Source organism: Xiphophorus couchianus, chromosome 17 (assembly GCF_001444195.1).
Source record: "Xiphophorus couchianus chromosome 17, X_couchianus-1.0, whole genome shotgun sequence".
NCBI classification, from domain to species: Eukaryota; Metazoa; Chordata; class Actinopteri; order Cyprinodontiformes; family Poeciliidae; genus Xiphophorus; species Xiphophorus couchianus.
The window spans coordinates 11,127,626-11,154,995 of NC_040244.1; the positions used below are offsets into that span (position 1 = coordinate 11,127,626).

At 39.1% G+C, this 27,370-nt stretch overlaps 3 protein-coding genes and 1 long non-coding RNA gene across 8 annotated transcripts in view; 3 read left to right on the top strand and 1 right to left on the bottom strand.

The window, feature by feature from the left end:
• Positions 1-11,090, top strand: part of ccdc146 (coiled-coil domain containing 146) — a 79,805-nt gene extending 68,715 nt beyond the window's left edge. The window contains exon 26 of the mRNA XM_028043304.1: positions 8,334-11,090. Within this exon, the coding sequence (XP_027899105.1) occupies positions 8,334-8,375 (42 nt within the window). The 3' untranslated portion in view covers positions 8,376-11,090. The remainder of the gene's footprint in view (positions 1-8,333) is intronic.
• The window catches only part of gsap (gamma-secretase activating protein), a 34,588-nt gene that overhangs the window by 2,625 nt on the left and 4,593 nt on the right, over positions 1-27,370 (bottom strand). For 2 of the 5 annotated variants that reach the window (XM_028043305.1, XM_028043306.1), the window contains 24 exons: positions 26,243-26,312; positions 26,057-26,106; positions 25,722-25,832; positions 25,581-25,637; positions 25,453-25,499; positions 25,232-25,317; positions 25,096-25,098; positions 23,430-23,507; positions 23,242-23,322; positions 22,376-22,468; positions 22,114-22,282; positions 21,125-21,215; positions 19,524-19,593; positions 18,865-18,944; positions 18,519-18,599; positions 17,715-17,837; positions 17,395-17,450; positions 15,770-15,801; positions 12,896-12,957; positions 11,348-11,443; positions 5,511-5,581; positions 5,259-5,353; positions 4,736-4,855; positions 470-531 (listed from right to left, as the gene is read on the bottom strand). In XM_028043305.1, the coding sequence (XP_027899106.1) occupies positions 470-531; positions 4,736-4,855; positions 5,259-5,353; positions 5,511-5,581; positions 11,348-11,443; positions 12,896-12,957; positions 15,770-15,801; positions 17,395-17,450; positions 17,715-17,837; positions 18,519-18,599; positions 18,865-18,944; positions 19,524-19,593; positions 21,125-21,215; positions 22,114-22,282; positions 22,376-22,468; positions 23,242-23,322; positions 23,430-23,507; positions 25,096-25,098; positions 25,232-25,317; positions 25,453-25,499; positions 25,581-25,637; positions 25,722-25,832; positions 26,057-26,106; positions 26,243-26,312 (1,884 nt within the window). Of the gene's footprint in view, positions 1-469; positions 532-2,863; positions 2,975-4,735; positions 4,856-5,258; positions 5,354-5,510; positions 5,582-11,347; positions 11,444-12,895; positions 12,958-15,769; positions 15,802-17,394; positions 17,451-17,714; positions 17,838-18,518; positions 18,600-18,864; positions 18,945-19,523; positions 19,594-21,124; positions 21,216-22,113; positions 22,283-22,375; positions 22,469-23,241; positions 23,323-23,429; positions 23,508-25,095; positions 25,099-25,231; positions 25,318-25,452; positions 25,500-25,580; positions 25,638-25,721; positions 25,833-26,056; positions 26,107-26,242; positions 26,313-27,370 lie in introns of those variants that run through there. The other 3 variants (XM_028043309.1, XM_028043308.1, XM_028043307.1) reach the window with 3 other exon arrangements.
• Positions 470-3,754, top strand: LOC114160644 (C-X-C chemokine receptor type 5-like). The gene is made up of 2 exons (XM_028043311.1): positions 470-2,214; positions 2,701-3,754. Exons 1-2 carry the CDS (start codon positions 1,825-1,827, stop codon positions 3,256-3,258), a joined length of 948 nt encoding a protein of 315 aa, XP_027899112.1. The 5' UTR covers positions 470-1,824; the 3' UTR covers positions 3,259-3,754.
• Positions 12,967-23,364, top strand: LOC114160646 (uncharacterized). The gene is made up of 4 exons (XR_003598820.1): positions 12,967-15,495; positions 17,371-17,539; positions 17,808-17,892; positions 23,238-23,364. It is a non-coding gene; the product is annotated as an uncharacterized LOC114160646 (long non-coding RNA).

Sequence of the window (27,370 nt, forward strand, 5' to 3'; positions counted from 1 at the left end):
AAATAAATGCCTCCTACTTTGCCTCAGATGTGTGAGGCTGTGTCTTGAGTTTCTGCTGCCTGCCAAACTCACTCCACAGAAGTCTGACGGACAGGAAATGCACCAGAGATGCAAAACCCTTAACATTCCCCTAATCACGTTGCAGATGAAACAAACACACAGGAACACAAGAGCCTGAACACCCAGAGTCACCTCAGTCTCCATAAAGCCTTTCTCAGTCTTAACACCCGGTGGTTACACAAATATTATGAGACATGCTTGAGGAAAATGAGATCTAAAATAACTCCAGACTATTAGTTAATTGGAGTTAGTTTGGGAGAAGGAAACTCTCTCAACTTCCTCCATGTTAAACTGTCACCATACACTGTTTAGACTCTTTATTCTGAACATAAAGTTATAAGGACTGATGATGAGTTGCTTTCTAAACTAATCAAAAATCTTAATGATTAATTTGGTCACACATCAGTACCTCAGGAAGTCTCTTAAGTACGCCGAACTTCAGTCGCTCATTGGCTTCGCTGTTGTCCAAATCTAAACAAAAAGGAAGAAATTATTAACAAATCTGTTTGGAATCCATGGCCCCGTCGACATGCAACATCACAAACATTGACAAGTAAAAACAATTATATAATTATTATAAAGCTGTTTTATAATACCAGCTTATCATCAGCTGGTAGGCGTCAAAGTTTGGCAAAAGAAAATGGATGAAGACTGACACAGGCCAGTTGGATGGACTCGCAAATCTAATTGAACTCAAGTTAAAGTTCTGGATCAGGTTGGTGAATGATATGCTAAACAAGTGTGCACAAAAAGGATTTAATTTAATGGTAGTTTTTAGTTTTCTTAAATGAAATGTATATCGTACAGTGTGCCTTTTAACAAGACCTGCTTTTGTGGTCGTCTGCTTAGTCGGGTCTCTTGGTTTTCAGGGGAAACTCAGAAAGTAGGATAAGCCAGGTGGCTGTGGTTGACCAAAGCACGCTGACAGGTGTTTAGTGTCAACAAGAGAAAAACCTGTTGATGTGACATTCGTGTCAAATAGAACTCATGAAACGGGCTCAGATTAAAAACGTCAAACCTGGTCTCCTGGACAACAATTCACATCTTTTTGCTAAAATCAAAAAATACCTGCTTGTATTGTCTTATTATATTTGAACAACTAAACACGTGGTCTTCATTCACATAGAGATGGGAAACATTTTTAGTACAAGTTTTCGTAAACTGATAAATTGAGTGAAGCAGAAATATCTCAGCAACACCTGTGAGTTTTCTTGATACTGAGATTAAATGACAATACGACGACCTCTGAAGTCGTGCATCAAAAATGAAGAGACCAGACCGTAGACATTTAAAAACCTGTGAAAATCTGCACGCTGTTAAGCATCCTACCATCATTCTGAAAGAAGAGCTCTTGACTGGACAATGACAATAACATACTCTTCCAAAATGGCCACTGTTGGCTTCTGACGTCAAAGGCAACAACTTGGGGACAATGAAACGATGATTTCAACATGACTATTTGTGCCTAAGGTACCAGTATCGTCACATGAAGCTTGTTCTAGTTGTTCTGAAGAAAACCTTCGGTGTTGTGACAGTGAAGTAATGCTGTGTCTTCTGCAAGCTGTAGTTGCATAACCAAAGTCAAGCCCCTGCAATCAATAAATGCTGTCCTGAATTACATACCAAGGCCACAAACCACTAAGTGTGACACCTTCTGCAGAATGAGTTAATGCCCTTCTTAGACGACACGATGCATTCACTCAACCATAGCCTGACAACAGATACAGCTCTGTAGCTTCTTTCTTTCTTTCTATCTCTTCCACAATGGCCTCTGTCACTGAATCGCCGATTTCCTTCCCAAACGCCAACTGCTCCACCTTTGTAACATCGCTGTTGTCCTGCAGCCATCCGTCGTACGTCGCTGCTGGCGTGATTGCTGTGCTCAGCTGCCTCCTGGGGATCCCGACTAACGTCCTCATGATCGTAAAACTCAGCAGCCATCTGCGAGGCTCCTCCATGACGAAGCGCCTCATCTTCAACTTGGCTCTGTCGGACCTCCTCTCGCTGTTCTGCTTGGTGATCGCCGGGGCCATTTTTGCCACCGGACCCCGTTTGACGCATGGGTTATGTCAACTTTTCTTTTTCGTCGTCTTATTCTGCATAACCTCCAGCTCCAACATCCTGCTGCTGATAAGCGTTCAACGTTACTACCAGGTACGCAACTCAAAACTTTACCGTTGTAGGAAAACGGGCAACAGGTTGAACATATTTAGCAATACTGATGCGCTGCTACTGCAGAACTGTAAGAAATAATTATTTTCAATCTGTAGTACTTGGAAAAATATAGGTAACCACACTTCTTGTACTTCTACTTCAGAAATGTTCGTTTTTGACAAATAGGGAGTATTTTTTGCCAATACTACTTCTGTCTGCTTTAAATTCAGAAACTCTTGGTTTTATTTCATGTTGATCAATCAGGACTAGTCACTAGTAAACCTATGTAAAGTAACCAAGTACTGAAATACAGAGTTATATAAACGGGTAGTAAGGAAGCAATAAGTTCTTACAATATCTAATGGATAAGTTGGAAAGAAATAAGTAATAACAGAGTAGCTAGAAAGTAAAGAGGATTAAGTAAAATAAATGCACCCTGAATATTGTGTGTAAGTAGATATCTAAAGCTATTTTTCCACTTCCCAGATTCTTCACCGTGCCAAGTGGGAAAAAGTGACCCGAGCATGGCAGCGGGTTTTACTCTCCGGTGTGTGGGTACTCGGGGCCCTGTTGCCTCTCCCGCTTGTGCTTTCGCTGACGGAGAAGACAAGCGGAGACGCCGCGTCCGACACGTCCTGTAGGACAAAAATGATCAAACCGCAAGCCGAGGCGGTCCACGTCGCCATAGTGATGTCGGCTCAACTTGTGGTGTTGGTGTTTTACGTAAAGCTTGTGAGAGGCGTCAGGAAGGTTCAGATGTCTGACAAGAAAAAGCAAAAGATCAATAGACTGTTCACTCGGATCCTCGCGGTCTCTCTTATAGACTTTCTGCCTTTGTTTGCTCGCGTTGTGGCCGTTGCCGCCCATTTTACGCACTCAAAAACGTTGTCCGACGTCAGCAGGAATTTGACGTCCATCGAGTATTTGTACTTTTTAAACCACTGCCTGAACCCCCTGCTGTATTTCTTTGCTTCTCGGCATCAGCTAAGAGACAGAGAGAAGAAAAGAAAGCTCTTTCTCATGGCTCTTAATGACAGTTCTTAACAAGATCCTTGGATGTCTGTGCTGTGCTATTTAACCTTTACACATTTTTTATTTATAATGAAGTATTAACACTGTCACAAAAACATCCCATCCGAACAACGACTTTGGTGTGGATTTATCGACCACTTCTCTTTCTGTAAAGACACGTTTTGCTATTAAAATGTTTGAAGGCTGGACATGCATTCTGTATTTTCTTTATTTGCTTATTCCGTGTGTTTTCCAAAAACATCAAACCCCTGAAATAGTTAAACATTTACTTTAAAGTCCCCTTGCCAGCACCCTAATTGAGTTACCTTCATTTATTCTCCGTTAGGATCAAATTCTGCCTGGGTCATTCTGAAATGTGACTTTCAGTGGAAAAAGAGAAGTTGGTAAAAATTAAATCTTTAAACCTAAATCTGCTGAATATCCTCTTTAGCCTATTAACCTAAAGGGAAGAGCTGGAATCAAGAGAGTCCCATGTTGCATTGCTTAATATTAGCATTAAAATACAATGCTAAAGCTAATGTTAAAATGTTAGCATACTTTATCAATTCAGAATGCCTTTATTTGCTAGTTGCATAATTTGACCTCATGCTAGTTTCTGCTCTAAAATTTCTACAAAGTTTAAGAATGTTTGTTTGAAATTGGCTTATACTTTACACTGTACACGTTCTACAATTTTAAAAGTTTTTCTAATATGCCAGAGAAAATCTTGCTGTGAAGACAGCAGATTATGCTACTTGCACAGCAGGATGCTACAGCCTTCACTTTAAAGAAAGGAAAGAAAAAAACTGTTTGGAGATATTCGTTCCCTCAAAACAGGGAAAGTCGTGTTGTAGAAATCAAAGGTACGCCACCTGTCGCTCATATTTAGGAGACGTCTTAAAATCAAAGCTGGCCAACCACAAAAAGAACTATTTATAATTATTAGCATGTTATACATTCCTCTATAAAACTACAAAACATTTTTAATTAAGCCGGTCTCTCACACAGTCAGAATTTGCTGGAGGTTTTTTTTTCTTGTGTAAAGGGGATCTTTCCACTGTTGCCACATACTTGAACAGCGTAAAAGATTGCTACAAAGTCACGGACTCAATCAGTTTGGCTTCCATAAAATGGAACATTTTACTAAGCCGTGAACTTGATTGCGTTATGTCATAACTTTGATGGAATTCGGTTGATTTGCTCCTTGTACATTCTGAAGAATCAAATGAGTTGTAAAGAGATGACTAACCGCCTTGGAAGAATTAAATTAAGGTAAATGAAAATTGTAACTGAACAGTCTGTGTGTCACAAAGATGCAATTTGTTATGCAGCTTAGTCTGACATTGAGTGAATGTATTCGACATTAAAAGAAACACCTTTTGGATAGTATGGAGGACGTTTGCAAACAGAAACCCTTGAAAGAAGCTAACTTCAAAACTGTTCTGAGTACCGTAGGTGATCTACTCCCCATCCCTCTCTTCCCCTTAAAAATGCGTATTTATACACAAACCTGTCATGAGACGAGACACAAAGGTTTCAGTGAGCTGCAGGAAACCGTGGTCAATGTACTGTAGAAAGGTTTGATGAGGTAGGCAACGAACAGCAAACACAGCAAACAGGGTGTGATAGCCTGGAGAAACAAACCGATGAAATGAGAAAACAATGAAGGGGGGGGAGACTGAAATATTCACAGAGTAAAGCTGACGTCGCGGAACGCGTTTCATGCAATATGTTGCAGGCCAACATTTGTGAAACGGCTCCTTCGAGACCTCACTTTTAAAATTAAAGTTTTACTCCTGCGTGACAAAAAAACAAACAAAAAAAAAAATGACAGAATTACGTAGCAAACAACTGCAAACCCTGTGAAATTAATTCAAATGAGTGGAAATGCACTCCTGTCCTCCCGGAGCTTCGTCAGCGTTCTGCTGATGCACAATTCTGTCGCGCCTCACTGGGAGACGCGTGTTTTTCTTTGTGACTCGCGCAAGAAATGGGGATTAGAAAAACAAGTAAAACTGTGATCTGGATTGTACCAGGTGGGAGAGGCAGGCAGAGACTCCGGGTGGACTCCAGGATCCGAAGCATGAAGTGAAATACGGCCCACTCGGCCGGGCCGCCTTTCGTCGCCCTGGACACCAAATAGCAAATAAAAAATAAAAAAAAGAATTTGAGAGGATTATGCAACTTTCACACATGGAAAGAAGACACCGTCAACAACTTCCACATGTAAACACAGTAATGCTCCTGGAATCTAAGTTTTCAAAAGAGGAAGTTGGACTACTTACAAGCACAATGCATGAGGGCCAAGTTTGTACTTCAGCCAGGCTGATTCCAGCATGTGTCTGATGAGCTCCAGCTAAATACAAACACACACACACACACATTTTAGTGGTTTGAGAAAGACATGCTCCATTAGATTCCAATAAAATGTTGCCCTCAGACGAAATCAGTCGCCTGGAAACTTTACAGAACGCAATCATTTTGAACGGACGCCTGAAGACACACGACTCTCACGTTTACCTGCTACAACGATTATTGGTTCCTGTAAATTCACAGCGCTGTCAAAACGCACACACAGCCCTTCTTTCCAAAGACTACTTGTTTTTTGGCGGTCTTCTCACAATTACATGTTTCACATAATCCACTGTAACAAAACCGTTACAGTGGACGAGGAAAACTTGACTAAACTTAACTGGTTGTCGCACCTTTGGTAGCAACAACTTTGTTTTCAGACGGGCATTATTTGTATAATTTCTTAATTATTCTGGTCTAGGAAGTGTCAAACTTATGGGTGGCGTTGAACTCAACAGTCCAGAAAATATGGTTAGCCACAGTTAATTTGTTGTTGAATGATGGGTTTAACTCCTTTACCCATCTGTGTTGGTTTTAACAGCCTTTAGGGTATTTGTATTTACTCGGGTTACTTTTGAAACCGTTGCACTGAGTAACGCTCACCATGTGAGCTCGTTTCCCCACGCACCAGCGAATGCTCTGCTGTCTCCCAAACAATAACAGGAAGACAGTCTGCCTCATCCGCATCCTGAACACCAGTGGGAAACCTGTTCCTTTTGCCAGCGGCAACATCCTCCTGTGACCTTAGGGTGGAAGTTTCAATTAGCTGCTCTTATGCAACAGATAAGCTCCAAAAAAAAAAAAGCAAAAAATAAAATACACACACGATACGTTTCTCTGGGCCCCTTTTCTCCTTTTCACACATTTCTCTCCAATTCCCCCTCGGAAGTTGAAGTTTTTCTAAAATAATCACGAGATGTGAACTCGCATGTAGATATTAAGTACTTGAGCAAATTACAAAAGAAAATCACTACGTATATTTTAAACTGCAATACTTATTTCTTATTTGGAACTAACAACTTCTTTAATTATTCAGAGTAAAGGTTTGTTTTCCAGCTTTTTTGTGTCTTTGCAGCAGCATTGTGCACATGTATTTGACAACCTTGATAAAAGTTAAAGTACTCTGGTAGAAGCTAACCTTTTATCAGAGAGGTTAGCTTTTCCACTGCTTTACTTCATCTTTCCGTCCTGCTGAGTGTACATGGAGGAAAGGTACAGTTGTGTATACGTTTGTCACAGTTCCACTTGCTGTAAACTTTGATTAGGTGTGATTAGATTTCCACACTATAACGTTGAGTAGCAATACCAGTTTTGTGGCATCAATTAAAATACATGAATTTTATTGCTTTTATTTATTTATTTTTTTTTAAAAGCTATTTTTTCAAACTTTTTGAATATTTTAATACAAGCAACCAGCCCACACCTAGCTCTGATTTAGATGGTAACTGGCTTAGCACAGATTTTCTTGGAGCTCCTACTTACACACATCTACCTCACATGAACAAATTTTTTTTTCTTGTTTCTTGGCTTTTGCTATATTCCACATTTATAGTCATTTATACTAGATAGAAGAAACAAAATAAGCTAAATGATCACAAATATAGTTTTTTCTTAGAATGACTTTCAGTTCAGTTTATTTTATAATTGTTTTGGCACAAATGGTGATGGATTTCGATTGTTTCCACACAAAAAAAGTGCTGAATTCAAATGTTGTTTTCTTTACATTCAGTTTGAGATTATGCTTCTTCTATAGGAGTTTAATATTATTTGCACATCTTTACCCGAGGCACCAAATAACTGTGGATGATGCTGTGAGTACAATGCATGCTGGCATTGATCACAGACAAAGTCTCAAACAATAAGGAAAAAACATCCCAAGCAATCGCAGCCTCATAATGAATAAATCTGATTTGACTCTTGGTAATGAATTAAAATCTATACTAAGCAGTTTGTCTGAAACAGTAAACAGTGGCGACCTCCTGCATCAAAATGCACTAACCTTCGCTACAGAACAAATTCTCATTTACAGAAGCTGGGACATCGCAGCCAGTTTCTTTTTAATTGTGTTGCTGTGAAATGTGTGTGCAATTTATACTCTGCAATTAGCAGGTTATTCTCTTTCTGAGCTGTTTGTTGCATCTGGGGTGGGGAAATACTAAATATCAGTGACAATAATGCAGAGTGGAGCCGTAATCTATCAGAGCTGAAACTTCTCTGGGTCTTAAAAGCTGTAATCTATTTCCCCCCCTGTGTCGATGCAGCCATTAGTCTAAATAAGCACCAGCGAGAAAGGGGGACATGCTCTTTATTTGTAGACGAGTACCTCTGTTTTTTGGAGGGCTTTTTTTGAAAGCGTGACTCAGGCTGACTGCAGAACAAGGCCCGAAGTTTGTCAACTGTGCTTAAAATAAAGTGACCCCAAAAGGCTGTTTCTCTTTGAATAAGTCTCTCTCCATCTCTCTTCCACTCCACTGGATAAGCCCAGTAATCACCTCGTGTGTCTGAGTCGGAGCGAGGCCAAAAGCGATTACACAGGTACCTATTTTTGTTCCGTTCAGCAGGATGTTAAAGGCGCGGGGTTAAAAATCCATGAGCCCTGTCGCAGCAAAGGGAGGATTTCTTCTTCCTCCTCTCTGTTCCTATTTTACCTCTGCAAGACTCAAAACCTGGCACATTCTGCTTTCTATTCAATCCAAGCCTTACCCTTGGCCTGATTTATACCGCCGCATTGATATATGCTGTATGTCTACTTTCAGCACCTCGAAACCATGGAGGGATTTACCTCGGTGGAATATTAAAACCTGATTTTACAGAACCAACAGTCCCGGTGAGACGCAGGACAAAGGTTTGGTGTCTCCTTTTCCTTGGTTATGCAAATGAAAACATCTCCCGTGTTCAATCCATCAACATAAGAAAACATTTTACAAAAAAACAACCTTAAAGTGAAGTGCATTTTGTGCGGTGTCAGAACCCTTTCATTTATTCATTTGTTTTAAATGTAAACCATTTAAGAGTCTTGAGATAAATCCTCTTAATAGCTGTTTGCACGGTTACAAATTGCCTTCCATTGAATGTGTGTTGACTCTAAGCTCTCTGATGTTGACTTTAGCAGCTTTGAAGAAACCGCCGCCTCAGAAAATATGCAAATTAAAGCCAAATGTAGAAACCCTGACAGGAAGGTGCCTTGAAAACTCGCAGGTTCTTCCTCCTGCCTTTTTTGAGGCTTCATTTATCAGCTGCAGTTCAGCCAACATCGTGGCATCAAAAGACTGGCAATGTCTGATTTATACTAAAGGACTGACTGGAGACTATCCCGCAGTTTCCGCGTCACTTTGCAAACCAACTGGGTTCACATGGCGGCTCACGAAATCACAACTTAGTCCTGTTTCCTGTGACTATTTCTATTATGTACAATCTGTGTTTCATTTCCATTTTTCTTCTGTCATATTTTAAATTGGCTTCTCTTATTTCGGACATATGCAGTCAGTCAGCGAACGCTCTTGCGTGAACACATTGATCTATCACATGCTCAATAAAACTCGCCTACTTCCTCATCAATTAAGCAAAACAAAATTAATGCTAGCAAAGCATTAAATTTTCTAATACGTCTCAAAAATTTTTTGTAAAAACACTCTGGTGTGTTTTCATAAACTGCACCATTGATACAAATTTTTTGAGATATCCAATGTAGACATTAGAAGCCCACTCCCCATTGCTGAACATACAAATGACAGTACATCCTAGGAGACACATAGGACAAGCAACCAGGCACACACACACACACACACACACCACTAAAAGTTATTTAGAAAGATTATTTTCAAACTGCAGGAAAACATATAAACGCTGTGCAAAAAGTTTGGGATTTGAACCTGGAACTTTAAAAGCTATAATTTAAAAATGCTGACAACTGTTCCACCATGCAGCCCACCTAAATATACCCCTAAAGATAATCCTGTGCTTTGTCTACACATAATGAACATTTATTTAGTTCAACACATGTAAAAAGACTAACGGTATTTTTGAACCAACGAAAAATGATTCTTGAAGAGCTGTAAGCTTAAAACCTAAAGTGTTGTAGTGTAGTAGATGAAGAGTGGATGGCTTAACATTCCAGTTATACAACTTTTATTAACTTTAAAGCTTAACTCATTTTTAAGCACACTCTGCATAACTCTGTTTCATGGTCAGGTGAAAGAACTGAGAGGAAAAAGGGGACACAGCAGGCATTTTCCTCAAAAACTTCAAAAACAAAATAACTTTTCAAGATTGCAGGGAAGTTTGTCTTACAGCATCCTGAATGTAAAGAAAATTACATTTATGTATAAGATGCAATGTATTCTATTTGTCAAATGCCATTGTCTGGTAAAGTCTGAGTCCACAGATGCTAGTAGCGCTTTGTATTTCATGTCCTAGGAAGCTTATCCTAAAAATAGAACTTAAAGTCCACCTCTATGGTTCTATATACTTAAAAAATCGCCCAGGCTAAGTATGAATCATACAAAATTCATATAGAGTTGCCTAATGTTGCTCTTAAGCTCATGGTTTTCCCATCTCAGTCCCTACCCATTGACCTCTGCCCATGTTTAGACCTTTCTGGCTGTAGGGTATTTGTCAGGCTAAAAGCCCTGGCCACTGGCCACAGGGGAGCCCTGACAAACCAACGTAAGCCCTGAAAAGTGATTCTGGAAGTGCTTTTGCCTCTGTGACACAATTACTTTTGGTCTACTAGAAGTGTGAGCTTGTCATACCTTTCACTGTGACGTATTTCAATACATTTTCACGCAATGAATTGTGGTTAGGCTTAGAAAATGACGGACAAAACATAAGGTAGTTTACAGGGCCTTGTAAAAGTCTTTCCCAACTCGGTCGCGTTAAATCCACGAACTTCAGCTACTTTTACATTTCATTATAGTGATTGGAAGGGAAATCGTACGTAGTCCTTTTCTCTTTTGTTTTCATTTTTAATCAAAATCGCTGAAGCTCAGTATCTTTGAATGAAGAGCAACTGTGAGCAGTAATTTGCACCGGATTGTCATCCAGGATCATCCTGCATTTTGCTCCGTTAACCCATTAACCCTGACCAGCTTCCTTGACGCTTCTCTATAAAAGCATCTCTATTGTAAAAAATCTAGCTCAGCAGTTTTTCAAAGTGTTTTTATTATTATTATTATTATTATTAGTTTTGCACAACATTTCTGCAAGACGATTAGAATTAAAGTAGCTGCAAACTACCTTTTTGACATTTTCTATAAATATGGATCACCCCATTGAAGAAAATGTAGATTTTCCCTTATGGTAGTTCTTAAAATAAATAAATTTCCTACAACGAATAGAAAATGAAAATGGAAAACAATGTCATTTTTGAAAGGGTTAGATAACATTTGTGGTTGCAACGAGACAAAACGTAAAGATTCAAGCGGTTAAAGTCCTCAAACGTACCTTTTTGCTTGCAACGCATTATTTTTGAACATAAACACAAACGTCACTCACCAGGTACCAAAAAGAAAAAGAAAAATTAACACACACTTGTTTCGGAAATCTCAAAGAATCCTCTTATGGCTTCCAGCAAAGAGTCAAACCATTCAGTTTTAAGTGCAAGCCTGCAGATTCTTCTCCACTGAGCGATTTCTGCTTTCACTTAACCTTCCAAGAGTAAGGGGGGAGAAATTTGAAATAAATATAACTTCTAGTTCAAAACCACTTTAGCTTTAGCCATCTCACACACGCACTCGCACACGCACACTAAAAACATGCACAGTGCATCTACCAGCTTGGCTACATAGTTGACCACCAGCGCGTCGATCTTCTTCTTCCCCAGTTGAGGCAGATATCTGTTGAGATGTTCTCGAAGTTTGTCGACTGTCTGCAAATGCAAGACACACACACACACACACATGCTCTGGTTATTTTCCCAGCACTTGCGGCTTGAACTTAGACATATTTGCATGCTTCATGCAGATATTTGACAGCACTCGGCTGGGGTCAAATAGAGCTCACAATGGAGTTTTCCTTCAATTTCCAAAAGTAAATTCAATGGGCGAGAGGGGGCAGAACCTGTGGACGTGAAAGGATGAAGAGGCTGAGAGAGTCTGCGATGAGCAAGGGGGCCAAATAAGATTGAAGGCTGAAGATGATGTAAGTAGGACAAGTAATGGAGGGAATAAATGGAGTGAGATCAGAGGACTGGGTCATCCCAAGAATAGCTTAACTGAACTCTATTAAACTGAAGCTATCTTCTCTTTAAAAAACTATGCTGAGCAGAGGGAAAAGTCAAAGATATGAAATTGTCCATCAAACACAGCATGGTTTAAAAAAAGAAGGGGAAAAAAAGGCAGGACAAGGACCTTAAGCTGCCTCTTTTGTTAAAGAGTCGACTCATTTGAAGCGTAACAGGAACTTCACTATAACAGATGACTGTAGCGAGGGAAATAACTGGTTGTCAGCATTACACTGTGGATTTTCAGTGATCTATATATCAACCTGTAAAGGGGGGGATCCACTGGCAGCGGCTGCCACACATTTCTCGTGCCGTCTCCGACACTGGGGAGAAAATTGACACGTTGGGATTTGAATTAACATAAAGAACGTGTGTGTTTAAAAAAAAAAAAGAAAAAAGAAAACTGCTGATAAGCATTCAGGCACTGCTCTTCAATTTTCAGTGACCAAATGTTCGGATTTAATTTTGTAGACTGAAATATCTTAGTACTCGCTAAAGCAAACCAATACCTAATTGAGATATAATCTAAATATTAAAAAAAATTTCAGAATATCGAAGAATATAGATCTTTTAGCTAAAATGTCGAGTGAAAGAGTTACTTTAAACAATAACATATCCTACAAAGCATTCACAGTGTTTTATCTACATCGCTAGCAACATTGCTTTAGCAGTTCGCACCCTTGTCGTCATATTAAAATTGGTAGTAAATCACTCCCCTCAGTGGCATTATCATGGCGCAATCGCTAACGTTAAACCTTTTGTAAGGTTTAAACTACTGTGCAGCACATTGTCCCTCGTCTTCACATTATATATTTACTCTAATATTTTAAAAGGCAGCTGTTTGCTTCGCCACCTCGTCAACTTTCAGTTGATATCGGAGACAAAAAGAGGAACGGCATTTCTAGAAACACGTCCCTGGTCGCCTGGTTCTGTCTTCAAAACGGGACAAGAACTTCCCGAGATCTGTATCCTGAAATGTGGAAGCATACATTTGCCTAAAATAGCATGGTGGCACAATATTTTACTTTAGTGAGGACTCTTGACGTGTTCATTGAACATTGCGAGTGCAATCTTGTAGCCCTTGATGGGTTTTCTCACCAGGCCGATGAACGCCCTCTGTTGATGGTCCTCTTCTTGAAAAAGTGGCACCAGCTTTTTATCTACAGAAGAAGAAGAAAAATACGCAAATATAAAAATGTGTTTTTGAATTAACTTCTGATGACGAAGCTTATTTGATATTATTCTAAGTAATAAGCTATCAGTAAAAATGGGGAGACGGAAGCAACGCGTTTTGGGCCAGTTAATGAGACAAAAGAGATGATGACTTATTAATCAGAAGATTCGTTTGGTGTATTTTTAATTATTTAAATTTTTTTTTTTTGCTTTAAAGATACATCTCTTAACCTCAGGGATTAGAAGGCAGAAGTCCAACTGTGCAAGTCCTTTCATGTCAGTCTCATGAAAGCAGTTCATGCTTCATCTGCGATACTTTGGACGCTCTTGCATACACAAATACACACCATCTTTGATCATCCACACAGAAAGCAGCCTCTTTGATGTTATACCCTGACATGCTACGGCTATATATCGCTCCATCATAACCAGGCCAACATGCAGAAGATCCTGTTTAATTTGCAAAATGCATGTCTGCAACAGGTACATCTAAATAAATTGGAATGATATAAAATTCTATATTCTTGTCACTCATTTCAGAAACTGATGCACTACACAGAGTGAAATATTCTGAGCCTTTATTTCCTGTGATTTGTAGTCCTTTAGTGGGATTTATCTGTGTAAGCCAGAAAAGTTACGAGAAAGTAATGAATCTACAGAATGAGTTTCACTTCCTGAAAATGTTCAGCGTTGAGTCTCACCAACAATATTTATATGATGTTACTCACACTTTGTACACTAGTAAATGTAGATTAACCCTCTCTTTCTATCAGCTCTTAGAAGTTCTTCTTTTCGTGTCAAAGGAAGACATCATGACAGCCTGATTCTGCCACTGCCATGCTTAACAATGAGTGGTACATTTATATCTCAAGCTATAAATATCTCAGGTTTATTTATAGCTTGAGATATTATTTTATGGCACTAATTCAGTTTAAACATCTCAGAAACTTTCTCTCTAACCCATCCGGTCTGTCCGTTGGTCTTCATGACGACGTTTGGGACATTCACATCGTATTAACGCTGTTTTCTCCAAGGCGCCCACTCGGTGTTTACAGACATCGAGTGGGCGCAGTGTCGTCACTTAGACAACTACCCATTAATCTCGTAGATTTGGAGATCAAGACTGGTTTGGCAGGATTAGGAATATCTGTGTGACAGCTCGGCTTAAACGGACGTGGCAAAGAGAGACGCTGGGTGTATTAGGTGGACTACTGCATGATATGGCAGAGAGAAAACCTGGGGAAGAGAGAAGGATGTGCAGATGTCTGGTGCGTCGAAGAAAGATGCAGAGGACAGCCGGAATAGAAGTCTTCATAAACCAATCTCTTGTATTGAATTTATTATCGACCGTTTTGATTGAATTACTCATGATTTAAGAAAGCAATCTGAGGGGAAATGAGCACGGGGCTCCAGTAAGTTGACAGTGGGGACTGAGTGGTTTTTCATGCTAAATATAAACTGGAATTTGTTAAGCAGCACACCTCTAAAGTCTCAGGCATAAATTCTCGAAATGTGGCGTTCCGCGTAGTTTTTATGTTCTGTTCATTTCAAATATCGGGCACTAAATGTTGCCTGGACTGCAGAGATGGAGACTCGAGTCAAACATCAGTCGCAAAAAAAAAGGCTTCAGACTTGACATGGACTCTGGCACTCTGGTTTCATATCCCACATAATCAAGATTGACTTTTACTTTTTGTTTCTGTCGAGTATCTTTCTGACCAAGATTCGTATATCCTGTAAAACGGAGCGTGTAACAACCGGAGAGGTTTGTGGACCATCAGCAATTTTACTTTGTAAAAGCCTTACATTTTGCTGTGGCATTTTCATAATGACCACCGTCACAAGTGACTTCACAGCCATTTCAGAGTGAAATAAATGTAACTTCACTCAAACATTTTAACTGTTGCTCTTAAGCTATTAAGAGAGATGCATCTTGTTCTTTAAAAATAAAAGCAAATCCTGCTTGATTCAATACGAAATTCAACAATGACAAGGTTTCTTTCAATATAATTTTACATTTTAGAAGTGGGATAAATACAACCTTACTTAATTTTCAAAAGTAATTTACTTTTTTTATGTTGAACTGAATGCTCTGAACTCTCCGCCTCCCCCCCAAAAAATATTAAATGTTCAACCTTTTCTACTAGATACAGTCTCGTAATATACAAAAAAGGTGAAGATGCTCATGATGCTGTATCATAACTGTAAGGAGAAATCAAAAGATAGTAACTTATTTAAAAAATGCAAGAAAGAATATTAACAGCCTGTCAATTTATCTTTTTTTTACATTTATTTATGTTTTGTGCTTTTCTGTACACTTTCCAGAGAATCTCCCTGCTTTTGGAAAGGTGCAGTCATGTCTTTTCAAGTGAATCCGGGGTGTTGGACCTTCTGTGGCCTTAACCAAAATTTTTTTTTAAGTTCCACATTAAGGCTTGACGTATCGCAGCTGCGTTCGAGCTACGAGAGAGACAGAAAGCTGGATGAGAGACAGGAGAGGAAAGTACCTTATTCCCCGCTGTTATGTAAGTTTCACATTCTTCCTCATTGTTTCCTGGCTTGTTTCACTTTATTTGTTTCTCTTCTAAATTCCCTCCTTTTCGACTCTCCCCTCCAAAATAAACCGACTTCAGTGTGAGCTCTCCTCTTGGCACGACGCACAAACGCACTCGTGCAGCATTTGGCGTTGCATTATGTACGAAAGGGGTTTGTTGCGTCACGCGCCGTGCAAACGTTGCGTTGCCCTTCAGGGGATTTTGTTTGTACGTGAACGTGAGTGCTCTCTTTGGTTTGACTTACCAAGGCACCAGGTGTCAACCACTGAAAGAACCCTGGAAATGAGAAGAGAGAAGCTTGATGAAAAAAACAAGACCTCAAGTTGGAATTTCTTTTATTTTCTTAGAACAGTGAAATATGAAGCTGCACTGCCTCAAAAGAAGAGCTAAAACTATGCAGGTGTAATATAGTTCAGACATGAGGGGGGAAAAAACTAATTATTAAATTTTTTTTATGCTGTTTTGCTTAATTTTCAGCAAATCTGACATCAGTTAGTGCAGCTCTGAGGTGTTTGTCCACCAAGCTGCTTCATCAACAGCCGAGAGTCTAAAGTCACCACGGCATATTTGTTGTTTCTAGAATAATATTAGATTGAAGGAGCAAAATACATGGAAATATTGAAAGGTGATCTGTGATTGCCTGCAACAATTAAATTAACATTTAACAGAGTACATTTCAGTTTGGGGTTTTACGTGAAGAATTTTAATAAAAAAGGCCGGGTAGGGATGAACTTCTACAAGGCACAGTATCTTCGTATCACTATCCACAGCCAAGTGCAGCTTGTTTATGAGCCAGCAGACAAGAAGAACAGACCGAGGAGCACTTGAACTACATCAGGGATGCATCATTATCCTCTTGTGCTTTGCTTTTAGTCAGCACTGCATGCATCATGCTGCCTCTTCAAAGACTGTGTGAAGTGCCAAATTGTAAAGGAGTGAGGGAAATGTTCAAGGTTTAAATAATTGGGAGGAAGCAGCAGAGAGTTAGGGGCTGAACTAGGGCTATGCTCTTAATCTTATTGTACTGCAATGATGATAAATCTAAAAGTCAAAAACACTGCACCCTTAAAAGAAATCCAGCAACACCACATATACAAAAAAAAAATAATGATAATTGTGGTGATAGGAAATAAAAGTGGTGGTTGTATTAAGGTAAAGCCAAGAATTTAGAAGCGTCATTTAGCGGTTTCGAAAACCACGAGACCTTTCTCTCCCTCAATGCCAGACCAGAAAAACAAAAACAAAAAAAAAACCCCTGCAAAAGATCTTGTGGAAACTAAAGCGACAACACCCATCACTCTAAAAAAAACAACCCCAGCAATTTAAAGCTGCAGTAGCTAGAAACAATCTGGCTAGAGAACTTGACTAATTATACGAAATAACAGCAAATAATGCCATTGTTACTGCCTGTTATTCCAGGGGTTTTACTTTATTGGCTCATAACTATTAAGTGATATAATACTGTAATATAAGATAAAATTTGTATGAGTTATTTTTGTCAATAAGTCAATGTTTTTTGAATGCCATTTTGTGAAAAAACGCTTTTTCTTTAGCTACCATTAAATGTTTTATTCTTTTAATGAGTTTTAAATGTCATTGTCAACTGGAGGTGAAACCTAAAGCTTTTCATTTTTTCATCTATTCTGGCAACTTATCAGACTTATCAGATTTCATCAAAACTAGGACAGGGTTAAAAATTACCACGAGCTTCTAAACATCAACCTGCTGAGGTTTACATTTACTGCCTTTTATTAGTAATATTTCATACAGATAATGTAGAAAAGCAGCGATGCAGTTCCTCCCCCCTGCTTCAGGTCTGTAAGTTCGGAACATATTTCTTAACAGAGCTCCAGTGGGAGGCGGACCTACTTCTTTGTGTTCTCCTCCAAGTGATTCACATGGCTGGAGGCTTTGCTCTCGGACCTCTGAAACAACACCACCACCACCACCATCATCATCATCATCATCATGGGAGGGATGAAAGTACACTGACAATGTTGGACTATACCCACAGGTATGCTGACAAGGACATCCAGAATAAGACACCTCCACATTAGCTGGCCATTTTTAGAATGGAAATGATGAGTCAAAAGTGATTTACAGTAATTTATATGCATGAAAGGTTTTTGCTTTATACACACACACACACACACACCCACGCCCACACACACAAAAGCACAGCCACTCACCAATTTATCCCAGTCGACCCGGATGTGTGAGGTTCTGTATCTTGGGTTGGAAACGGCGTTCAAACATTTCGTCCTCTCTGTGCTCCACTGCAGCTCTGCCCAGAAACCGTGGAGCTGCGTGGCCTGCCCAGTGATACGCGGAAACAAACAAGGTCCAAGCAAGCAAGGACAAACCAGAGTGAGGATAATTTGCAAATTAGCTGCATGTAAACAGAAACGCAAGCAGATGTCAAATAGGTTTTTTTTATGTCCACCATTGAAAATGCAGTGAATCGGTGTGTCTTTAAGGTTAGCGAAGGACATGGACCGCATGCAGCTCTTGAGTAAAACACCAAGGTTTTTGTCTACAGCGCAAATATGCGACACGACGATGCGTAAACGACAAAATATTCTGCTACTGAGACAATAATATATTGATTTTTAACAGGAATAATTACCTGCAGTATGTGTCGTTTGATTATTCTCTGAAGAATTTAAAACAGTGCTTTAGAAGAAACAGTCAAATGCTTATTGTTGTCACTAAGCTGATGTTAGCTTGCTAAGTAGTAAGGCTATCTGCTCATAGCTAGCCTACAGTCAATTAGGCATAACTTAACAGTCAGTTTAGTGACTTGCTACTGGGCAGTTAGCAAAACATGCTAACTGCCCAGTTAACAGTTAGCATGCTAACTGGGCATGCTAACTGCCCAGTTAGCATGCAGTTAGCAAAACATGCTAACTGCCCAGTGAGGTTTTGAAACGTTTTTAGCTTAATAAATAGCGCTAATTTAAATGTATTTTAAAAAGTGTGTGTTTTTTTTATACCTTTCCCTTAATATCAGGCACAACACGCAGCTCTGTGGTACACAAAACACCAGGGAGCTCCAACAGGCAGGCTGGGACTTCCTGAAACAAAATCCCAAACCACATTAAAAGTAAAGACCATAAATTTCTATGACACAAATTGTCTTTCTATGTAGAGTGGGATAATCTAGTTCATGCTTGACCATTTCAGGTTTTTGATGTAAAGATTTTGAAAGAAAAAAAAAATAGCGACGTCCCTTTAGTTTGGGACCCTGGGCAGAGAGCCATAACACCTATATCAAACAAAGCAGCCAGTGTTTGCATGTCTGTCTGCTAGTGTGCATTTAAGCAATAGTGTGTGTGATACCTTTTTTTCAAACAAACAGGAGTAAGGTAGGACTTTATCCAGGCCAAGAGACTTCTTATAGCAGATTCTAAACAAAGATGCTGCATGACAGAAACATACATTAATGTGTAAATATAGAGCACAAACACAAGCTGTCGACAAAAAGCTTTTAGGCACCAGTATGTCTATATTTAGACTTGAATGCAATTAATAAATCTTATTGCCAAATCTTTATCTTAAAGAGCACAAATTTCTAAAATCATATTTAATAGACATCACCTTTCAGTAGGAGTAGTAACATCTTTGTTAATTAAACACAAATGTATTAAAACGTTCTATTTCATTTCCAAAACGTATTTGCTTTCTACAAGAACCTAATCATCTACAGTCTGTTTTGAGCCAGCTGCAAGTCTCCAAGGTCTCAAGAGAGAGAGAGAGAGAGAAAAAAAAATCTATTTTCTAAATGCCCCGATTTGTGTGGGCGGCTTGGCACAGGGTTGCGAGGAGAAATTTAAGAGCCAAACAGAGTTGATGAAAGAATTCAGCTTTGTGTAGACTAGATGTAAGCATTCGAGTTGTCATGGACTGAAAGAGGAGGAGGAAAAGAAACGGGAGGGAGTGCAGCAATAAGACTCTAAAAGGAAGAATTAGCCACACTCAGGAGGCCCACGCTGACTGACCTAAAATGAACTCCTGGGTCTGATCGAAGGATTCAAAGGCGTTCATGTTGTCACACAGCCATTCGACAACCTGGAATAAAAATGAACACAAGATGGTTAACTGCACAGGAAGTAAGTCCATAAAATAGTTCTTAGCTTCTACAACTTTGTAGAAATGGCTGCAGAATTTATTGTTGTGCATATATTTTATAGCTTGCATTAAAAAAAAAAAAAAGATAACTCATGCATTTGGATTAAAGGGAAGCTGGTGGTAGCAGCTAGCTGAGTTAGTTTATGATAAAAAATATGAGCAAAAGTCAGTTTTATGCTGCAGGAAATCATCATTTATAAGTTACATATTTGACATCCTTTATGGCCTTTTTACATTATAAAAACACTACTGCTGTTATTACTTCAATTAGTGTATATGATTTAATATTCAGTACAGTGTCCTGACATAAAGCAACACTTTGTTTCCCTGGTGTTTTGATTCTGGACCGTGCAGCTTGGCAAAGTGGACAAATCTGTCCCAAAATGATTCTTCCATAAATTTGACAGAATGCTAGACGATGACAACAATGTGTTCCCACATTAAATATGACGAGGCTGGTTGTGTTCTTAGATTTTCAGGAAACTCCCCCCATAATTCTTATTTGTAACAAAAAAAAAAAGTCTTTATCTTGTCAGATCAACTGTTTTCTGGTAGGGTTTTATTGTTTCTTTAGTTTTATAATCTACACCACAAAAACTTGAAATTCTAACAACCTTCAGAGTAGCCTTCCCAATAGTTGCATCTCTGTTAGGTGCTTTGAACAAACCGATTGTCACTTTGTCGAATCGCACAGCGTTTCCTTGAAGCTGCAAACTCATCTGAACAGAGCCAAAAACATGAACATGCAATCACATTTGCTAAAGGTGCTATTGTGCTGAAAGCTGGCCCCCACAAAAACAAACAAAGATCCCAAACGTGGTGCGGGGTGTCCCAATTTCTATTGTTAGGTGCCCTAATCAAGCTGGTGAGTCATTTAACCTTTAAAGAAATTATTTATTTCATCTATAAGGGCAGCTGGAACATCCTGTTTTAGATCTAATACCGTACTAATAAAGTCTTAGTCATACTCAGCACAGTGTCCAAACCAAATATCGAGCCATTAATTTCTGCCGTTGACTCTGTCCACTTGTCTTCTTCTCTCACTGGTTTAATCACAACTTCAGTTTAATGTTTATGTGCCTCCTACCTTTCTTTCCCCAACTCAAGGTTGACACCCACAGCATTTCCACAGAATTGCACAAACAGAGCAATAAATTGCCCTATGAATTATTCTTATGAAACCAATTTTCCTAGAGGTAGATATCCATGAAAGTAACCTAAGTGTATGCATTCTCTATCCTTCTTTCTCCTCTTCTTTGCTTCAAGGAGAGCAGATTGATCTTGTGTTTTTTCTTTTTCCAAACCCGGCAACAATCAATGGCTTCGCCTTTCTTGATTTTCTTTTTTTTTTTTTGCGCTCAACAGATAATATCGAAATGCACAGCCAAATGCGAGCGTGAGCTCTGTGCCTTTGGACGCTAAAGGTCAATATCTTTGTCCACACACTTCATTATGCTGTCTGCATGTGCACCTTCAGCTCCAGCTTCGGGTCATCTCCCATGAAAACCAGCAGGCAGTGGAGGGCAGCCAGGCGACGGGAGTCGGTCTTACTGCTGGGACACCTTGGGCATAGGTGGAAAAACATGACGTGCCTTTAATGTGAGCGGATGCAGATGAAGAGACCGACAGTTGACGTTACGGCGGTGTTAGTAGTTAGAGGGCCCTTCAATATGCAAACTCGTAGCAGTAGAAAATCGGTCGTTTTCTTTTTTTTATCTAAATAGTGTGTGGTGTGAAAATATTTCCTGACATATCCCTAAAAAAGCCATGTGAAAATAATAACCTTTAGAAATCAGACTTATAGTTGTAAATAGAGACCATACCACTCAATATGGGACTCTGACATACAGTTGCTACAGAAACACCGAAGGAGGTAAGAGGTGATTCTGAGCATGGATGGAGCTAATTACAGGTCAGTCTGTAAAGAAATCCAGTTAAAGGCTTCAAAAGTTGTCTTTTTTTTTTTTTTAAACTGGAGGATAGTGACTGGCCTAGTCAAAGTCTAGACCTTATTCTAATTGAGAATGTGGGGAAAGACGAAAAAATTTAATGTTTGTCAACACTCTCCAGCCAACTTGAGTTGTAACTTGACAGAATGTGTGAAAGTGTGAATCCCTTTGCTTTATTTCTAAACGGCATTATATTTTTAGTAAAGCGGAAAGCCTAACGAAATCAGAGGACAGAGCAACTTTGAGTCTGACTGCTCTTCCTGGGCTGTCTGCCTCCAAACTTTGTGGTTGAAGTCAAATTTATTTAAAATTCAGGAAGTGTGTACACACGAAAAATAACTCCGACAAATAGAAAATAACCCTCCGTTTCCACCCAACTGCTTCTTTTCTAGCAATGTTCCACCGTCCCTATGCTCTCATATCTCTTGTCTATTTATATTTAAATCACCAAAGTCACCATCACTGCACTTCCAGGTGGGGAAAAAAAAAAAAAGTTTTGCATTGCACTCACCGGGGACGCGCATCTGATCTGAGGATCTGCAGCAGATAAGCCGGGCTAAGCTCAGCAGTGTGAATCGACCCACTTGCCAGCTCCAAAAGGCGAACACTGGTTTCATCATCCTTGTGCATCACGGTGAGAGCGTCTGACTGAAGCCGCGTGCCCAAGTTGACATCCTGACCTTTAAAAATTGACAAAGCGGACAAATGCGTTGAAGCGAAAGCAACCTAGAAAGTCTAGTGCGGCCACTGCTGGGCTTTGAATTGTGAGTTACCGGTTAGAAAAAGGGAGTGACACAGCAACTCCTGCTGCCTGGTGTTGATGCAGTGCAGGAAACAACCCCGCAGATAAACCAGCATGTAGTAACCTGCGTGGAAAAGTAACGCAGCATCCCAGTTAGAGAGCATGTTCTGCAAAAGAGACGTTTCTTAGACACCAGAGCAGAGGGGTCGAACTCATTTCCGTTCTGGGCCAAATCAAGAGCATGAATGCTCTTAAAGGGCCGGTTGTGCCAGGACGTATTGATTAAACCTGTTCACAAACTGTCAAAATATCAATAAAACCTTCAAATGAAATATCATCAAACATCTTTTCAGTTCTTTCTGTGTTTGTTTTTTTCTTTTGCAATAAAAATCAAAGTGTTTGTGGTACAAACTTGGAAATGTTTGCGATATTTGCACTTATTGATGACTATGAATCAGATGTTTTATTACTCGCTGTATAGATCATGGACTATAATCTGACATTAATTAAGGCTGAAGCAGCTGTTTGGTACAATTAAGAAAGTGTTTGATTATTTTAGAGAAAAATCTGCAATAAATCCCCAATTATTAGCACAACTTGTTGTTACCCTTTATAATTTTCAAGTAGCTGATAAAATTTGGCAGTAAACAGATAAAAACTGCATTGATTTGATTGATTACATAATATTTGGGCACTAAATGTTTAGTCTGGAGTCTAGGGGGCCACATAAATAGTTATTGCGGGCCAGATTTGGCCCACGGGCCTTGAGTTTGACACACATGCACTGGACAGTAGCTCATACGATGAAGTTGAAAATGACACATTCCTTCACAGTGAAAGTTACAACTTTAAACATTCTGGTGTTTGCTTATGATACATTTCTGTGTGTGCAGCGACCTATGGGGATGAAGAGAGGGTGAAGCTGGTCTGAATTCAGCGCGTCGTTTCCGAGGGACACTCTGAACCTCTTGCTGCAGTCTGCAGGGAGTGAGCGGAACCAAATGTTCCCACATGATCGGGATGAGATGAGTCCAGAAAGCAGGAATGTGCAGTGAGCCAAGCAGAGAGGTAAGGGGCGTGCTCACCTTTGTGAACTAAAACCATAACGTAGGTCAGTTCCTGTTTGTCCGTTAGCGGCTGGCTGTAGCAAACACACATGCTTCCTGAAAAGACGAGCCGAGAAACGAAGAGGTTTAGGAGTCATGGATTATAAATGACCTACTTTAATTGTAATTAAATCCCTCTGTATGTGCGCGCGATTAATCAAACGTACTTAAAAGGCCAAGAAGAAGAATGTAAAGTTTCTGATTAGGATTCCAAAAGCAAATACCCGACAGCCCAATGCGTAAATCGGATACCCAGGTAATTCTCTGTTTCATTTTCTTAAAACAATATCACTTTTATGGCAACAACAACGAGGCCTGGACTTTTTTTGTAGGTTCGATACTACTCACTCCTCGTGAACAAATTTGCACAAACGGTGCATGATGATGCCCACCTCTAACATCTGACCAATATAAAAATTTTCTCACTATTTTAAGTGTTTTCCAAGTGCATATACAATAAGCATTGGGAAAATAGGAGTAGCCTAAGGGGATTTTTTTTTTTGTTTCATTCGTTATCATGTTATCCATCCATCCATGAAAATATTTAAGGAATTATCACTTTAGAATCTTCTGCCATTATTTCATTATGAATGTTTGTATTTTTAGCATAAATGAAGTAAACTAAATATTCAAAACTCTGAAATTGCAGTGCAATTCAATAACAAAAGTGTTTCCGACTTCTACACTCTGATAGAACGTAATTTTTGTTCCACCTTCTGCCCTTTTTTTGCATTTCAACAGACATCTAAAAATGTCTTCATTTTTGGTGAGTCTATAGCTGTGTTTGTCTTGTAAAATACATGGAGAATATTCCAACATTTTTCGGTGCTATCTTCCTTTTAATTTTTTAAAAACTTTTCTTTTACACATAAGTCTCGGTATTAGATAAACATTGCCTACATTAGACAAATAAGAAAACATTTTTAATGGAGGCTTATTGTGAATATGTCCAAACAAATCAAGGTCAACATATTCTTGTCCTATTGATCTGACATGGTGTTTTTTTTATTGCGTTTCACTGGAGCGAAGGCCTCGTCTATTTATCAGAACATTACACGTCTGACGATTTTCTGATCCTCTGTGGTCAAATTTGCCATCTTGTCTAACTTCACACACACAGCGCCCTGCGAATTGACCCAAACCCGTTGAACTTATTCATGTTTTGTCATAAAAAGCAATCTTCAACTCTGCTGGGATTTTACGCGATTCTGAAATCGAAGGAAAAATATATTTTGTGCTTTGAAGATAAACTATAAACAACAGTGTAGCATTTGTATTATTGTACTTCATAGAATCACTTCTGACAATCATTAAAGCTGGAAGTCTTTTGGTGTAAATCTCTACCATATTTGCATGTGTATAGAGACTAAAATCTTTCCCAATGCATCATATGGGATGGACAGCATCTACACTTCCATGTTGTACTTTAACAGGAACACCTTTAGGAATATGGAAAAACATTTTTTTTTTCCTTCCACTTCACAATCCTGTAGTAATTTATTGAACCTATTTTTTTTTATTTTTTTTTTTAACAGAGGTTTGCGGTTCCATCATGACAAAACTTGGAAAAGTTCAAGGAGTTTGGTCGGGTGTTGTAATAAAACCCTTCACCATGTGCTCTTATTGAACTACATTAAGGACTTACTTTCTTATTTTCATCGAGAAACATAAAACACAAAAACACAAAATGTTATACATGTATATTTTTTTTCTGTCTTTTTTTTTCTTTTTCAAAGAAAGAATATGCATGAACAGACAGGTGTGAAGTGTGAATATGCTACCGTTTTGGTTTGTGAACACCTGCATCCTGACAAGCTCCTGCTCAGGCTTTTCCACATGATAGTGGTCAAAACCTAAACTTACAAATCTGTTGGACACACACACACACACACACACACACACACACACACACACACACGCACAAATACCCCCACACACATGCATGCAAAGTCAACATTCAATACAGATTGGTTTTCCGCAGTGTAAACAACGGTTTACCCACCTGACTGTGTGGAACGCATTAGCAGGCAACTTTAAAACGAGCTCAAACTGTTAAAACAAGTGACTGTTATTGCATGGTGATCAATAATGCCAAATTGTAATCGTTTCTAACACCAAACGATGGCCTACCACAGTGTCGCAGCTTTGGTTTGGGTAAAACTGGATGCATCTCAGCACGAACCTGTCCTACAAATCAAATGTTTATGCACCTCGTGTTATTTACATCCACATTAACGAGAGGGAAGACGAATGTATTTTTGTATGTGCCACCTTGCGCGTGAGACAGTAGAGCCTTTGTGTGTGTCCGTCCCACTGGGCCCAGCAGAAGTCCTCTATGAGCCTCTCCGCCGTCCTGGACAAGCGCTCGGGATTTGAGATCACCTGGTTCACGCAAAACATTCGCGTTCAGCCTCGCAGAATTCTTAATGTGAAAGGATAACGCACTCGGCACACGCTGGCTCAAGTGTTTTGAAACGGTGCGTTCTTGGCTGCACCGAAATCCACGCCATTTATCAGCAGGAACATCCCGAATGTAAATCTGAACAAACCCGAACCACAAAGTCCTTATATAGAAAAGCAGTAGTGAGGAGGAATCTGTAACTTACCACTCTGTAGCCTTCCTGTTTGCTCAGAAGCACGTGGTACAAATCCACATCTGAAACATCAATCATGCAACGATAACTCAATTAGTTTGTTTCCCCCCCCCTAACTTTCTATTTGGTTTCATCGTGTGACTTGCAGCTGAGCATTAAATATACACCGCAAACAGAAAACGATGCAAGAACACTGACATCCATCTTCGGCGAACAGCAGCAGATGGCTCTCCAGCGCTGATTTCGTCTCGGTTTCTTGATGGAGGAACTGAAACAAACACGATGCGGATTAAATGGAGCCAGCGTAGAGCCCACGTTAACTCTGATTGAAGACGCACCATTTATATCCAACGACAGAGACTTTCAAAAACAGCTACAATATTCTGACTTAAAACACCGAATGCTTTTGGTTTTTTCGTGTTTTGTCTAATATTGTGGCCATGTTGTATGTAATAACTTCATTGAAATGAAAAATGCTTGTTTGACATAGCTAATACCAATTAAATGATACATATCTTTACAGATTTAATGTGCCTAAAATGGCTCCGTTCTGCCTTGTCCAGCAAAAGTAAACAGCCTTTAAACAGATTTTAATCATTGCCTTAACTACAAATACGGGTATCTGAAGTTGCAGCCATTTTGTTTTACGCACCTGCTGATTTATGAAGACCAACACATGTATACATGTCTTTCCTCTTTTGAAGACTGGCTAAAACAAACTGATATGTGGGTAATATCATGTTGACTCTATTTTCCAGGGAAACTATCAGTAATTAATTATTAGTTCAATTTTAAATAATTTAAACGTTTACTAAATTGTCATAATATAATTGTTTTAATTGATTAATTTTAAAATTAGAATTTGCTACAGATATTTTCCCTGAAAAATACATTTTAAAAATGCAAAATTATGAATTAAAAATATATTCGTTAAAATATTTGACGTATTTCTAAAATTAGGTCAAGCATTGATTACAAAAAAGGCAAAGAAGTAATTGATTTTGTTTTCCAAGAACTTTATCCTTACATAGTATTTCTTATTTCTGGGATTACATGCCTTACTTTATCCAAGTATCCCTATGTTGCATAAATTACCTGCAGGCATCAGGTATTTGAGATGGTTTTTTTGTTAAAACAATGAATATTCAAGTTCATTGAATTCATGTTAATTTAAAGACGACTTGATAATTAAGGCTGTAATCCACCTCAAGAACGCATGAAGATTTCTCCTGGATAATCTGCATCCTAAATTAGTTTAGCTTCAAATGATAAGACATCTCCATGTGAGATCAGTTAAAGGCGTACAGTAGCATGTAAAAGGAAGAT

Excerpts from the sequence above, each read along its gene's own strand:
- LOC114160644 (XM_028043311.1), top strand. The coding sequence starts at position 1,825 with ATGGCCTCTGTCACTGAATCGCCGATTTCCTTCCCAAACGCCAACTGC. Across the intron at positions 2,215-2,700 it reads GCGTTCAACGTTACTACCAG|ATTCTTCACCGTGCCAAGTG; the intron begins GTACGCAACTCA and ends TCCACTTCCCAG.